At 36.1% G+C, this 16,489-nt stretch overlaps 2 protein-coding genes across 6 annotated transcripts in view; both read right to left on the reverse strand.

The window, feature by feature from the left end:
• The window catches only part of LOC306987169 (uncharacterized protein), a 41,843-nt gene extending 37,768 nt beyond the window's left edge, over positions 1-4,075 (reverse strand). For all 3 annotated transcript variants that reach the window (XR_013795110.1, XM_079591239.1, XM_079591240.1), the window contains exon 1: positions 4,017-4,075. The gene's annotated coding sequence lies outside the window, so the exon portion shown is untranslated. The remainder of the gene's footprint in view (positions 1-4,016) is intronic.
• A 7,662-nt stretch (positions 4,076-11,737) lies between these two features.
• Positions 11,738-16,489, reverse strand: part of kmt2ba (lysine (K)-specific methyltransferase 2Ba) — a 29,295-nt gene continuing 24,543 nt past the window's right edge. For all 3 annotated transcript variants that reach the window (XM_079590634.1, XM_079590635.1, XM_079590633.1), the window contains exons 30-37: positions 16,336-16,470; positions 16,137-16,255; positions 15,902-16,030; positions 15,543-15,795; positions 15,317-15,424; positions 14,724-14,807; positions 13,813-13,942; positions 11,738-13,703 (exon numbers count right to left, since the gene is read on the reverse strand). In XM_079590634.1, coding sequence (XP_079446760.1) covers positions 13,428-13,703; positions 13,813-13,942; positions 14,724-14,807; positions 15,317-15,424; positions 15,543-15,795; positions 15,902-16,030; positions 16,137-16,255; positions 16,336-16,470 — 1,234 coding nt within the window. In that variant the 3' untranslated portion in view covers positions 11,738-13,427. The remainder of the gene's footprint in view (positions 13,704-13,812; positions 13,943-14,723; positions 14,808-15,316; positions 15,425-15,542; positions 15,796-15,901; positions 16,031-16,136; positions 16,256-16,335; positions 16,471-16,489) is intronic.

Raw genomic sequence — 16,489 nt, forward strand, 5'->3', positions numbered from 1 at the left:
CGTTGGATAGGCTGCGCGTCAATATCACATTTGCTCAGTCTGTACTATTTGAATACATGATTGGTTGACTGGCAAATTAAAATAGTTAACAGAACGATAAAATAACGTTGTTAACCGGGTAATGGCCATTTCAAATAAGCGTGTCTGTTCCATAGACAGTATATAAACGGTCTGTTCAGAATGATTAAATTTAATTTGGTTTCCGGTTCTGGTTATGCTCCTGTCAAAATTTCGTTTGTTTGTTTTCGTTCATTGAATAGGTTCAGAGCCCTGATTTCTGCTACATTTTAAACATCTTCCATTGAATTTTTACATTTGGTATTTTATATAGCAATATTTTATGTTGGGCCTGTAATCATTTGTTTTTGAAAAGTGTTTTAAATTTCGTTCATATTTTATATTTCTACATTCTTAATCAAACATTTGCCCATTTTTTTTTGAGAATATAAAATATAATATTATATATATATATATATATATATATATATAAAACATTTTTGAGGATATACTTAATATATACTCAATATATATATCAACTTTTCTTTTATTTGATATATGCTAAAAGTATTTTCCATGTAGTAATTATATATATAAATTATTAATTGATTGAATTTACAGAAAATGTACTATATCGTGATATATATCGTTATCGGGATATGAGATGACTTATATCGTGATATGAGATTTTGGTCATATCGCCCAGCCCTAGTGTTAATTATAATTAATTTACCGTTAGGTCCATTAAATAATTATCAAGCGTAGCGTTAGTTCTGGCAGGTCATGTTAGTCAAGCTTGCATCAGCTGACTCTCAGCTGATCCACGTCTACCTATAGGAATACGATGCCTATCGCTGTATATAAGCTCCTTCAGTATTATCAGCAGCTATTGCGTTTCTCAGGAGCGAATTACCCTCCATGCCCAGCTCCTCCTGTCTCCAGTCAGGATTTGGCATTCTGATTTCCCTTGAATCAAAATGAATTCTCGAATTATGTTGTACTTTAAAATCTTGAATTACTGGTAATGATATCTGCAATACATTCATGGGGGTTATTGCTGCGTTCCCTGCTCTTAATCCATGCTAGGCTGCATATATGCGCAGGGAGTTCTCGCCCAGAACGGAACCATACCGCCAATCCAACTACTAATTGTCAATCGTATTTAACGATAGTGGTCCTGACAGAAATAATAATAATTGCACTTCCAAAAGTCATACATTTGTGAAAAACTAAACTGCAAATTTATTTTAAAGGTGCCCTAGAATGTGAAATTGATTTTAACTTGCCATAGTTAAATAACAATAGTTTAGTACATGGACATGACATACAGTGAGTTTCAAACACCATTGTTTTCTCCTTCTTGTTTAAATCTCGTTTTTGAAAAACACCCCTGAAAAACGGGCGAATCTCCACATAACACCTACTGTGACGTAACCGATGGGATCATTAATATGTACGCCTCCAAAGTTTGCATAAGCCAAGCCCTTTCAGAGATACGGTGCTACACAGAACTGCGCTGCGCAGGTGAAGCACACACGCACACAGACACACACACACACACGCACGCACGAACGCACGAACGAACGAACGAACGAACGAACGAACGAACGCACATACACACACACGCACACACGTGACTGTTAAGTTCGTACTGAAAATAATGAATAAACTTACCACTCCGAAACGTCCATTTGCACGTCGGACCTGTTTGCTGTGACTCTCTGAGCTCTTGTAATGAGCCCGCAGTGAAAGAGCCAATCAGAGCAGAACTCCTCATTACTATTCATGACCCTTCCAAATAAGGTAAAAACAGACCATTTCATTCTAGGGCCAATTTATAGGGTTGGAAATTGACCTGTAAAACCTTTTCTGGACATTTTAAATGGCTTTTTAAGCCACATACCCTCTATGTAGATATCAGGGACAAAATTTAAATATTATTTCAACACATTCTATGGCACCTTTAAGTATAATAAATAACACATAAAAAGCAAAGGCAGATTCAATTAACAAAACCGGGTTCTGTTTATGGCAGACAGGGGGGGAGCATAGTCGAAAGCCAGAATCAGTCCAGGAAACATCAACAAATCCAGAGGAGCAAAGAAACGAATGAGACTAAATAGCAGACAAATCAAAGGAAAAAATAAACAGGTGTACAAGCAGTTAAAAAAAAAAATTATCTTTGTGCATTTCCAAAAAAGGAAAGAATCCTTAACGTGCAACAAGCTTAAAGGAGAACTCCGGTCAATTTTAACATTGAGCTCAATTTTTAGTAAATTTGTAGTGCTGTCAATACAGAGAACAACGACAAAAATCGGTGTTGCCTACACTGAGTTATCCTATTTTTAAAATTTGCACCTTATTGACTTGAATGGGGTCTAATTTTTGTCGAGTTCACGCGCGTGATCATAGGTAACTAAACCTATGCGCGTGAACTCGACAATCGACTACTTTGGACTTCGACCGAAAACAGGAACTAAATACAGGTATGTGCGCTGGCTGATTATAACATCATTTTTATTCATATCTTTCACATCTACTGCAGTCAGATTCACTCGTGTTCACTCTGAAGGAATCACTCAACATGGCTGGGCACTTGTATGACACATCAAGGATGATAAGAGAAATAAAAGCAGGTTTAAAATTAGACCCCATTCAAGTCAATAGGGTGCAAATTTTAAAAAGAGGATAACACAGTGTAGGCAACACCGATTTTTGTAGTTGTTCTCCTCTGTATTGACAGCACTCCAAATTTACTAAAAATTGAGCTCAATGTTAAAATTGACCGTAGTTCTCCTTTAAGTCGCTGTCAGTTCAATGAGTGCTGAAATGTCAATCACTCTAAAGTAATTTTGGCTTCATTGTGGCTTATAACTTTTGGCATAAAGTTAAAATATTTATCATAGGCCTACCTGACCAGAAGATGTTCAACACTTTTCCTAACTGTAAGGATTAAACCATATATGATTCTGAATACTAACAAAAATATAACGTTAGCTAACGTTATACACTAGTAATTTACACAAGATCGCAAACTCGTTATTCTGTCCCTTCAGTTAGACAGAACAAATAAATGTCACATTAGACAAGGAAGTTCTGAGTTGTGTTTGAATAATTGCGTATCTTATTTAGCTGAGGTAAATTAAACGCAATTCTCTCGTATTCTTGCTCGATGAACGAGACGACACAATTATGATGAGCCCAACGGTCGGTTGAAGTTTAAAAGGCTGATTGAAGTTTAAAAGGCTGATTCGCGCTTCAGGGCAGTGACGAGCACATGTCCTCCTGGTTGTCCAGAGTCAGACACCCTTGGCACAACCTTAAGCAATGGCCCTAAACGGTGGTTCAATGTCAACATTCACAACCTTCACCACACAACGCATAGCAACCTTTTGGCCATGTTGTTAGAAGGTTGGGTACGTTGTGCCAACGTGTGTTTGCTGGGTAGGCTATTGTATTGTAGGGGCGTAGAATTTAGTAGGGACGTTAGGGACATTTCCTACTCCCTACCAATATCCAGTGACACTGAGTGAGTGTCCCTAGCAATAATTTCGATCAAACCTTATGTCCCCGTGCCCACCAATTTCAAAATCAAACCTACGCCACTACCCTCACACTTTATTTGCTTCTATTTTAGAACACTTAATGATTATCTAATCAAAATAACAAATATGTTACAGTGACGATAAAAAAGAACTGAAATCGGATGCATTTGAATTCTGATATGTTTATCTGCATGAACATATCAATTTGCTTTGTCAGTTCAATAGCTTTATATATGCAACTTTGCTTGCAAACGAATGCATAAAAAATTACTAGCTGGATATAAACTAATGCAAACAGATGGTAAAATTAATGACGTTAAACATTTGAGTCGGACTTGCCTGTATTTTTCACATTACCGTTTGAGGCAAACCGCCAGCCTCTGCCTCGTTGGCAAACATACTGCAGTTCTCCACTAATGCAGCATCTAGTCAACCAATTTTTTTCTTTTTAATGTGGCGAAAAAAATACTATACCTTATCGTTGTCTGTTTTAAAACTGCATCTGTCCCGCTGCGTGCGCGCGCAGCCACGTGTCAAACTCCACGAGGAAGGTTTTTTATTTCGCATCAAGAGGCTCTCGTAATCGATTGATTGAATGATTCAACGTCTCGCGCATAAGACAGTAACTTGTCGCCACCTACAGTTAAAGAAAGAGTCTGCACATCTGAAGCACAGATTTACCCAAAATGTCAATAATAATAACCAACTGCAGAACCACATGTCCTCACTGCAGTCTGCATCACAATGACGTAGGCTACTGGATTAAATCCAATAGTGGACAGCACTTGACTTTTTCACCAAAACTAGATTACGGTTAGGGTGTGTAGCCAGGTTTAGGGGTTAGAATTCGTTGTAGTGTTGTAGACCATCAGCACTGTCACTGATATTAGTAATAAAATCTTTAGAATAATTCTGCAGGGAAGAGTTTTTGCACTGAACTGTTTCGGGTGAAAAAAATACAGATGAGCAAGTGGGATGATACAAAACAGATACAAAAAAATCTGACTTACTAATTAGCTCGGCAATCATCATAATATCAAGACAATTGTGTTTTTAACAATGTAAATGAATAACATTTCTTAAGGTCTCATATTTTATAAAGGCCACAGTGAGCACTAATTAAAGTGTTAGAGCAGCCTAATGTTTAAAGACCTGATAAGCCAGGAAAAAATGTTAGTGAGATAACAACCCTGCATTAACACCACTGTGCTGTGCCCTTCAATAAGACACTCAACCTCAAGCTGCTCCAGGGGAATCGTCCCTGCAATTAGTGTACTCTAATAATTCACCATAGATGAAATACGACTGCTAAATCTTGCTTAACAGGGCCGGTTATGTCCTGTTGCATTTAAACTAAGCAGTAATGTGTGTAATCCTATTAATTATTGGTGCTTGCTAAGGCTAATATTGTTATTTAGCATACTTAACTCCTCTTACCTTCTTTGTTGTGTGCATTTTGGCCTCTAAATGATCAACAAACATGATAAATATCAATCTATAAATGCCTTATGTTGTGATTGACAATTTATACTTTTTTGTATAATTTTAAAAAAACATCTACCTTCAGGTTGTGGTAAACGCCTTTTTGCTGTGAATGCTTTTTTATAAAGTAAATGGAAGAATAACTTTTATTGTATATTGTAAGTATTAAATACAACAGGCTTTTGAGGGGCATTTATTTGTACATGTCTCAATCATCACCGGATTGCATTGTATGTTTTGAATGAAAACTACAGTCATAAAAGTAAGCATTTAAATATCATCTTGCTAAAGACATATTACAGAGTAATTTTTTTATATATATTTTATGCAATTAGCCTGCTATACTTTTATGAAAATATCATTGATTTACATTACAATCTATCACATTTCATCATATTTTTTGGCCCTAAATAACAACTTCACCAAATTGCATATTTTTGCTCAGTTTGAGCCTCTGAATAACACAGTTTTTTCATCCTCGAGTATGAGCTCTATATTATTCTATTTGAGTCATAAAAGCCTGATTTTTCAAATACAAATCATTAAACACTTATGCAAACTTTTTATATTTTGTAAAAAGGTTTAATAAACTGTTCCAATAAACTATTATTTCATATAACAGGGTTAGTATTACACCTTTGGCACTTAACTAGTCCTGCACTGGTTGTGGTGTGCTACCACAATTCATGTGGGAACACTTTTAAACAAAGAAATGATTTACATTTGTATTTATTATATTGAAAATGTTAAATATTTTATTTCGGATATGCTTTTTTTCTGAATCAGGCAACTAAACAACCACCTAACAATATATACCAATGCCAAATATCAAGTAATGCACTATAAACCACCTTAGCATGCACTTAGTAACACCCTGGCAACCACCAACAACACACTAAGGTTATCCCAAAGTTACCATAGTCAGCCGGATCCGGTCCATATACATATCCAGACCAGTTGGCAGACATGCACCGAGATGACCACAACAGATCATAAATTCTATCAATCCTCAATCTGACTTGTGATGTTTGTCCGTCTGGCCTGAGGAGAACTGGCCCCCTGAAGGTTTTTTTTTTTTAGTCGCCTTTGTCTTGCTTAGTTGCAGGAGACACTCAATATTCAGAATATTATTGATTTGACGGCACTGACACTATCAGATGAGAACTGAACTGAGCTGGATGATGACATCACAGTTTCTGCAGAGCTATAGCTGAATTGAACTCAATTCATAATTGATTAACTTTACAGTTATTAAACTGAACTACGCTGAAATGACTTCAGCTGAACAATGACACTATTGTCTTCTTAGAGCTGCTTTACAGCAGAATTGAATTCTTTTGGCATTATTTAACTCATTATTGAATTTCATTTAGCATTATTTTGATATTTATTACTGTAAAGCTGCTTTGAAACAATCTATTTTGTATGAAGCTGTATATAAGTAATGGTTACTGAATTCTCATTGGCTTAGTCCTTGTGAGGATCAAACCAGTAACCTTTTGACTAGTTCATTAAGTATTAAACACCACACCATAGCAACAAAGCTATTATTGACAATAACAACATATTATAAATTTCACAAAAGTACTGTATTCAAACTCTTTTGGCTCCTCCACCAGCAGCCAGGTGCACACATGCATCACCCTAGTGCTGATAAAGCTTCATTTTTTCATTTCAAAATGCTTGTACTTCTATCTATTGTTGCCTTAATGCTCATTTTCTCGCCACTTCTACTTCCCCCTCGGTCTCCAAACAAATCAGTCACTGTGACAGCACTGCAAACAGAGGTGAGCTGATGCAAGAGAAAGACCCTGCTCCAGACTGAATGCTTCTGCTGCTTAAGAGCTTCAAGTGTCTGTAATTATACTGAGAAATACAGCCACACAGATGTAAAGCCGACATCAAAACAAGACATTATTATAAATAGTATCCTCTAACTACAGAAGATAAGGTCGGATGGTATCATTTTTTTAATTTGCGTCTATCATGGCGGCAAAGGAAAGAGGTTGTGGTTGATGTCCACATTATAGTGCAGGTTGTGGAAGCAGACTGTCAGCGTCCTCTGCTGGTTGATGGAGGCTCATGAAATAAGATGATGGCTAAATGAACTAGCTGAATAGTTATATAAGTGACACCAAAGACAATAATTAAAAGTATATAAAATCTGGATAGCAATACAGACAGTATAATCTGACTGAACTATAAAATACAGCAGTCACACAAACCGGTTAAAATCTTGTCAACACATTTGAGAGAAAGCATCAGATGCATCCTCACAATGAAAGAGAATCTCTCAAGTCAGAGTTCATCAGGGCTGATTTCAGCAAAATGACAGAAAACTCCTGTAGAGGTTTAAAAAAAGGGTAAGGAAGGGTGTCTCCACTATTAGCATTCCAGTCAACAACTTCAGGGATTGAGCACTGGAAATTATACTAGAAATAGAAGCGGGGAAAGTTACAAGGATTAATCATAGGACACGGGATGGCAGAAGCATTTAGAACAGAATTTACTTCTTGCCTTGTGAGAGATTAATCAGACAGCAGAAAAACCAGAGTATTAACCAGGACAGTGTTTGTGGCAGAAAAAAAGCCTTCAGCATTAATTTGCCAAGAGTTCTGGAATTGCAAAATGGAAAAGTTAGCCATTTCAATTTCTAGATTTGATGGTATTTTATAGTATGTTTAGTAACTCATTTTGAAATAAAATATTTCAGAACTTTTTAAATGAAGCATAAGTTCTTACTCAGTGGAAGGACTGATCCTTTCCTCCAGACCATCGACCATTTTTACATATTTGTCGAAAACCATTTGTGTGACACTATTAAAGACTCTTTGTAACCGTGAAGAAAACAGAAAAAGTGTTATTTAGTTCATTAACAGCATAATAGTATAATAATACAATTTTCAGACATTTTTTTTATGTAGCCGACATGTGACATTTCTTACTTGTGTGCTTCATCAAGCTTCTGTTGAGTTAATTCTCCACTCTCAGTTAATTCTTTAATGAAAATGCTCTTCACTTCATCCCATTGCCGATTTAAATATATATATATATATATATATATATATATATATATATATATATATATATATATATATATATAACTTGCTGCACTGTCATAACGTGTTTGGAAATGTCAGGATTTTCTTTCAGGTTGTTTAAACACAAAAAATATTTCTGTTACGCCTTACTGATTGCTCAAGTAATAATATGTTTATTTTATATAGAGCCTTTCTGAAGACTCAAGGTCGCTTTACAATAAATTACAAAAACACATGACATAGAAACATGACATAAAAACATGACATAGAAACTGTGCAGGTACATATAGAATCAGAACATAGAGTCAGGGGTCTGGGAAACAAGTGACAAAAAGATATGTTTTAATGTGGTTTTTGAAGTCATGTAGTGATGAGAGATTACGGATGTGTTGTGGAATGGAATTCCAGAGAGTTGGGGTAGCGGTCAAGTCCATAATTATTATTATTTCTGTTGATCTCAATGAGAACTCTGTCCCAGATGTCAAAGCACATTGCTTTAATTTTGCTGTTGCGAACAAAAAGAAAGAAAGTGCTTTGGGATCCGTTTTAATTAGAAAAAATGCTTACACTTTATTTCGATAGTCCACTTTAGACCAGAACTAGTTGACATGTAGTTGCAAAGTTACTTATAGTTAGAATAGTTAGTTAACCCTTAAACGCATACATCGAATGCCTTTAGTGACCCGGGACTACCATCACTATACCCTCTCCTCCTCATTAATTTTTTTTTTGTATTCCTCAATCAATTCATAATAAAAAATATAACAACAAAAAATTATACAATTATAAAAGATTGCTTTCTCATTAATTTTTTGTACAAATTTATAGGGTCACTAACGACCCGAGGTGTGTAACAGTGCAAGTATATTTATTCTGTACAACAATAATTGAATCTTTGATGACTAAATAAGTGCAATTCACCTTTATTCCACAAGCTGGCAATGTCTGATACACAATGATAAACTGACGTTTCACTCATAGTTACTGCAGGCAGAAAACAAAAGAACAGGAAGTATCATCAGCAAAACTTGAAATTGCTCAGTGATTTATTGCAGAGTAAGTACTGAACACAATCAAATATTCGTGTCACTGTCACTTGATGGTGGATCTGGCGAAGAAGCTGTCAGCGATCAAAATATTGTTTTTGAAGATGTTGAAAATGATAGTTTTGAGAACATGTTTGAGATCGTGAATATGAGCCAGAAGCTGAATGTACTGGGAAATGAGCTCTGATGAGGACTGTGATGAGAAAACATCTGTTCAAACTAAACAAACGCCCCAAAAGGTAACAAAATATGCTTTATTATTTTATTCTTCTATAACTGTTACTCTAATATCAGGAGAGTTTTATATTATCGCGACAGGTAGAGATCCATCAGGGTTAAATATAGATCTGGATCAATAAAGACCCAAATATGTAATAATGTTTGTGAAACATTCATGCATTTAAGGGCTAATAGAATGTCTAAAGCTGACCATCGAAATGTGTTATCAAACAAATTCTTCATAAATTGTTTTGGTATCTCAGAGAAACCAAAGTTACTCATATACATAGGCTACCTACAAATATCAGGACTTTACGTATCTTACCGTAAATGTCGCATTGGGTCCTCACGTTCCACATCTGATGTCACTTGGTTTTTCTAGTTTAAGGAGATGTGCAAAATTTCATCACTAAAAATATTCCATAATTCATTAGGCATACCCCTGGAACACGACAGAAGGGGAAATTGTTGCATTTATGATCAAATGATAATGATGAATCATTAGATGAACCCAGACAGCAATAGGGTGTCTGCCCAGATCCGGCCGTGTGGAATCCATGTGTACCAGATGTGGGCCGACAATATGTTGCTGTCTGGGTATTCATAAGTTTAGTTTATCTGTAAATTATTGTCTTTGTACAGGTACAATTGCTCAAATGTGTTTTGAATTTGGGCATATGATAGACACGTATAGTGCCCAGATTGAACAGTTCAAACAAGTGCGTTCTTACTTCAAATTATACAAGATGTCCTCGCCTACTAATTCAGTGAGTGTGTCATCAGTGTCGATAAAAAAAATCATTGACTTCAGACATTTTCTCAATTTCAAGACAATTTCTTCTCCAAGGCCACTTTCGGACAACCTTTCATAAATCGGAAGAGGATACACTGTCGCCATCTTCATAATGGCCCTGTGTAATAAAAGAACAGAATGAATGGGCATACATTTATGCATCTATATATTCAAAGGATGTTCAAACAGACTGTAATGAACTGCAATGCAACAAATTCATAACCACACAACAAGCGTAACACAGCATTATGAATGATTCATGGATTTTTGTCCATGCATATTTAGTTGAATCATCTGTGGTCTCAGTTAGTTAGTAACCCAAACACAACTTCCTGAAATCTTGAGACCTGTGTTTTTCCTTAGCAGGCAGCAAACCGCTGTAAAATGGTATTACAACTGAACTGAAAGGACAAAAATTATACATGTGATATTTTCTTACGTCCGGGCTTGAAGTCCCGCCTCTAGGTTAGTAATAATGTGATATTTTTCAGTGTCTTTCAACACTTTTGAACTCCTTCCATTTCCTGCAACACAAAGGACTCAAAACTCAATTTATTATACAATTTCTTTTGTATATTCATCATTTCACATTTTTCTTTATTTAAGACTACCACCCGTATCAAATATACTAATATGATGATAGACTTACCGTACAGCAGCTAAATGCTTATGTAAAGGCTGGCTCTCAGTGTATTCCAAAAGTTTATCCCAGTAAAATGCAAGAACTCCAGAGGCAGTTCTATGAAACACACAGTCCGTAAATTACAGAATAACTATTATTAACAAACAAGCTCAACATTTTCAAAGATGAATATGAGAACATGAGAGATGTTTATAGCACTGCTGATTGGTTGCTGTTGCATCAGCGGCCAATGAGCTTGCTGCTCAAACATTCAAATACTTGGCATTGTTTGCGGTTACAGTGTGCAGCACGCTTTCAGAACCCTCCCCTTCCCCAGCTCCACCTGTATAGATCTGCTACAATAAACAAACATTTATCTGTTCATATTTGAGCGTTTCATATTTTTAATTTGTATTTGGTTGTTTATGTCATTATTAGTAAGCACACTGACGAAGGCAAAGAGCCGAAACATTTGTTATCTCCTGTTTATAATAAAAGTTTTTTTTATAAAAGAGTATGTTGATTGAAAAAAAAAAAGTCTGTAGTTTTACATTTAAAAGTTTTAGTTTATTTGTTCAATATTTTTTAATTATTGTAGTACTTCAACTAAACAAAAATAAGAATTGTCTTGGCACCCAGCTGATTTTTTTTAAGGGTTTATTTTAGGTTTTGGTTATAGTTAATAATGAATCTGGTTGTGCCATCTGCTAAATTATTAAGAGAAAAAAACTGAACCATTGGAAAACTATATAAAAAATGGCATGTCAAAATGGAAATATAAATCAGATTTAATGATTCTGGTCAATTATCATACAGGTTTATGATGAATATAAATAATAAAAAATAATTTAAATGTAATTAAATGAAATTACTATTATCTAATAATATTTTAACTTTATAATAATGTAATATTTTGACTTTCCTCCCTCCAAATATAAATTGACCTTGCTCACAAATCCGACATTACTAAATAAATCTTACAAATTCAGATTAAAGTCAAAATAAATAGTTTAGTTTATTTAGTATAACATGCTGTAATACAGTAAACAGGATCAATTTTGTTTTCATGCCAACTTAAAATATTTAGAACAAAAAAAAAATCAAGAATGTACTTTGTTCAAATATCTTTATCTTTATTACGTACAGAACATCATAAATAAAAAAAGTGCGTAGAAAAATTTAACAGATTTAGAAATTCTTGTATACAACTATACACAAAGTTTCACTTTGAGTTGGATCACGTTCAGTGATGGAATCAAGCCTCAGTCTTCATTTTTAATAAGCACACTTCAATTCTGTACAAAAGCACGAGGGAAGAGGGATCCGGGAATTCTCTGGAAAAACAAACAAATGAAACAAACAACCCCTACAGTCACGTTGCATAAAATCAAAGCTATTTCGGGATTATCCCAGCATAATTTTAACTATTGTTTGCACTGTAACTTCACTAGCGGTCACTGAACTACTGAGGTAGTCAAACAAAATGGAAACGAGAGTCGGCCTAAACGTGCTGCATGAGGAAAGGAACAAACACATGGCTATTAGAAGCAAGTCGGCTGTTTCAAGCTAAACCCGCCATTCATGAGTATGGGTTTGTATATTTCTGTTAATACTTGTGCATGTTTTGATCAGGATGGGAGGTTTTTGAACATTTAACACTGCACAAGGAATCCTAATATGGAGAATATTACAATAGACCCCTCCAAAGACTGACCTTAAGTTATAAAAGCACATAAAAACAGTGGGTTCTTAAAATCAACGTGTCAAAAATTGGGCTTTGGGTGAAGTCTTATGAAGAAAGGTAATCTGTACATGACCCAGAATGCTGCAAAACTATCTGTACATGCATTCAGAGCAAAGGTACTCTATCTAAAATGAATGTGGCAGTCAAGGGAATTAGTTTTGTTAGAATGTTTTTTTAAAAAGCATGTTCTAAGTGATGCATTCATTTGCCCCCATGTAAAAAAACCACACTGTGAAATATACAAATGCAAATGTTCTGGAAACATACAGGCTCCTGTTTACAAACTATGTTGTGTGGCGAGATTGTTCATAGTTCACAAAAATGTACATATGTTCAGGGGAATATGTACAGTGCCAACATTTCTGCGGGGGGGAGGAAAAAAAGAGCAAAGATTATTAAGGTGCTATTAAGGACGACCCATCACAGGAAATCCTCTGATTCAGTAGCAAAAATAATCACACCCTTTTGAAACTTCAGGGTATCTTCCACTATGAAAACCTCTGTACATTAGTTCTGACAGCTAAAGGATTCTTCCAGAAAAGATCTACTGTATTACCAGTGGCAAGATTTGAAAGGCATGCTGGGGAAAAGTAGCATAAGGACAGTTGAAGTAGGTAAGTAAAGGGTATTCGTTTGAGGTCACAATTTTTAATTGTTAAATCAAAGCAATCATCTGCCTCAATCCAGTCCAGGACTTTCCAGGTTGTCGAATGTTGGGGTAGGAAATATAGCTCATACGAGGTAACCAATCAAGACTTGAGTGGTGGTCTAAAAACGCTACACACCTGGCCAATCAATATCAATATGGTGCATCCTTCGTCTCCATACCCTCGAGCACCTGTAATGAGTGTCTTCCTTCAAAAATAGCCACCCATACCAAAACATCCCCTCACAAACCTCCTATTTCCACCCATGTGCCAGAGTAAACCACGGTGACTTTAGTTCAGGAAGCGTCGGCAGCGCCGGGCCCCGCAATTACAGTGCAATTTGTTGTTTGCATCTTCAATGGGGAACTTGTAGTCGTAGGTGAGCTCCTCTCCACGGTAAATCTTCCGCAGGGCGAAAATAACGATGTGCTTCTGGCTCTCCACGTTGATGACTCTCGAATAACAGTTAGGGTCGCAGGAGTGATTGATAAACCGTGCCGCGTTTCCATGCATGGTGGCATCCACCACATCGAAGTCGTCAATGCGAAACATGTAGCAGCCGATGCCCTTTGAGGAGACAGAGGGAGGAAATAGACAGTAGAGGGTTAGGAAAGAAACAATTATATGAGATAAGCCTGGTGAAAACTGCAAAAGTATAAATTGATATGACATTTACCTTGCCGTCATAGTATTTCTCCCTTTTGTCAGTGAGAACTGAGCGGATGACATTCCCAGCATACTCGATCACCATCTCCCCAGCCTCAATGTTCCTCTTGCAGAAAAGACCACGACCATGTATAGCAGATCTATCATGCAGACAAGGAAAACGTGGTTACTTTTCATCTAGTGTTAATTACGTTAACAAAATCTATGATGGAAAATGTTCGCCGATGTCCTTTTTTCCATGTCTAAAACGAGACGACACCAACGCCATCAAACAATAACTGAATATATCAACATGCATTATTGTTGACGAAAAGAGACGACACTAAAAAGTAGTAAAAAAAAAAAAAACTGTTTTGTTGAAAGAAAGACAAAATATCACACTCTTTTTAACAAGTCTCTTTGAGCTTACGGTTGCCAGATGTCAAGATTTTAAAGCCCCCAATTAGAGCCTCTCTTAAAAGGTGAAGATTAATTTTCTACCCGATGTTTTACTTAATCTTCTCAATCTGGCAACCGAGCGCACGGTAGTCTTTCTACACTGAGAATAAAGTGCAATCTTCATTGAGATATTGTGCTTAAATGAAAAAACGAATTTCTGAAATAATGACCACAATCATTATGATTATAATTTTGAACAAAATAACCAGGATTATCAAATAAATGACGAAATTGTGACAACGTTTTCATTGACTAAACCTAGACTAAAGTGCCAAGACATTTAGTCAACTAAAACTTGACAAAACCAAAACAGGACAAGGTTGACTTAATGTGATAAAAACTAAAACAGTACATGTGACACAGGACTAAGATTACATTTTTAAAAAGATGAAAAAGATTAACTCTATTTTCATCTGTATGGGATTGGTTATTATACATTTTCCACAGCTAGTTTTTGTGCTGTATCACTCTGGAAGGAATTACCTGTAAACTCCCACAGCTTCTTTGGAGGTTTTTTCCAAGTGTCTGAACCTCATAGCCACTGGCAACTCCGTACTTGTGGCTCTTCTAAAGGGAAGTTGAAATGCATGATTTAATATATATATATATATATATATATATATATATATATATATATATATACACATATACACACTCTTACGATTTATACATGCATACACACACACTACCGTTCAAAAGTTTGGGTCAGTACGATTTTTGTTAATGTTTCTGAAAGAAGTCTCTTATGATGTAAAGAGATTTATGTTACAAAAGATTTTTATTTCAAATAAATTATATTCTTTTGAACTTATGACAATATAAAACAATTATACTAATAGAGCAGCAAATTAGAATGATTTCTGAAGGATCATGTGACACTGAAGACTGGAGTAATGATGTAAAACATTTCTTTTAAATTGTAATATTTTTTCTGAATATTAAAGTTTTTAATAAACAAATAAATGCAGCCTTGGTAAGCAAGAGACCTCTTTCAAAAAACATCTTAAAGTGGTAGTGTATTATACTCATATGTTACGGTTCACATTCACATGTTGCTATGTTGCTGAGTGTCTAACCTGCTGGATTTGAGCATAACATCATCCTCCTCATCATCACATGGCCTAGACTCAGGAAGCTGCCGATGTTGCGACGCCAAGAAATTAAACATATCAAAGGTAGATTTTCTGGAGAGTGAAAAAAAAAAAAGGTAGTTTTGATTTCAAAACTTCAAAATGAAAAAATTAAGTAACTCAGTCAATATGTGACAAAGGCTACATGAGTTCAGTCTTTACTGATGCTTACCGCACATAGACCTCTGCACGGGCACAGCCACTGGGGTTGATTGGCAGCACCTCTTCTGGTACTTCATGCTGGTGGAAACGGAAACGGTGTTTCTGGCAGAGGGAAGCACCCTGCAACTGCTCCAGCAGGAAGAGCACAGCATCGTGGAGGACACCCAGCACCCTGGCACCGCTGACCCTGCTGATGGGCAACTGCTCCAGCCGACAGCCTATCCGTGCCTCCTGGACACCATCCATTACTGCCTTCCACGCCACTGAAGAAACACAGCGGAGGAAACGTATTATAATGTGCCCAAGTATTATAGGAAGAAACACAATAGCTTTTTTCATGGTACCAGTACAAGATTTCTCGAAACTGACCATCCATGCTGTCGGCTTCTACGCTAAAACCATCCTCACTGGTAATTTGGAAACGCAGGTGGGACTGATACAGACTGGCACATTTATCCTGCTTGCCAGGTGATGGGGAGTCCTCATCTGAACTCCAACCTGAAACAATTACACATGCAGTGAACTTTTCATCAAACTATTCATTGAATTAGTGTGAGCAACTACAATAAATGTGTCTAACGTCAAAGCCATATTTCATATTAACCTGCATACGGTGCCCAGTCAGAGGAATCATTATGTTTTGAGCTTGGACATTGAGATTTACCACCCTCTCGTGTGTCATTTTCCTGCGCTGCAGTGGGCTCCAAATTATTTGGAGTAATTCTAAAAAGAAGAAAAAGAAAATATTGGTATTTTCTGGGGTAAAACATGACTAAATGTGATTTTTAATTCTCATTACTGACCTCTCTAGTTCAGCAACCTTGGATTCAGCAACCTTGGATTCATCAGTCTTCTGCTGGTCAAGAGATCCAACATCAGGTTCGTCAAAGTCGAGCACATCCTTTACACTGGGGGCCTTTATTCTAACCCGATTTGATCTAAAAATTTAAAAAATAA

The sequence above is a fragment of the Phoxinus phoxinus genome, assembly GCF_949152265.1.
Source record: "Phoxinus phoxinus genome assembly, chromosome: 19".
Lineage (NCBI taxonomy): Eukaryota > Metazoa > Chordata > Actinopteri > Cypriniformes > Leuciscidae > Phoxinus > Phoxinus phoxinus.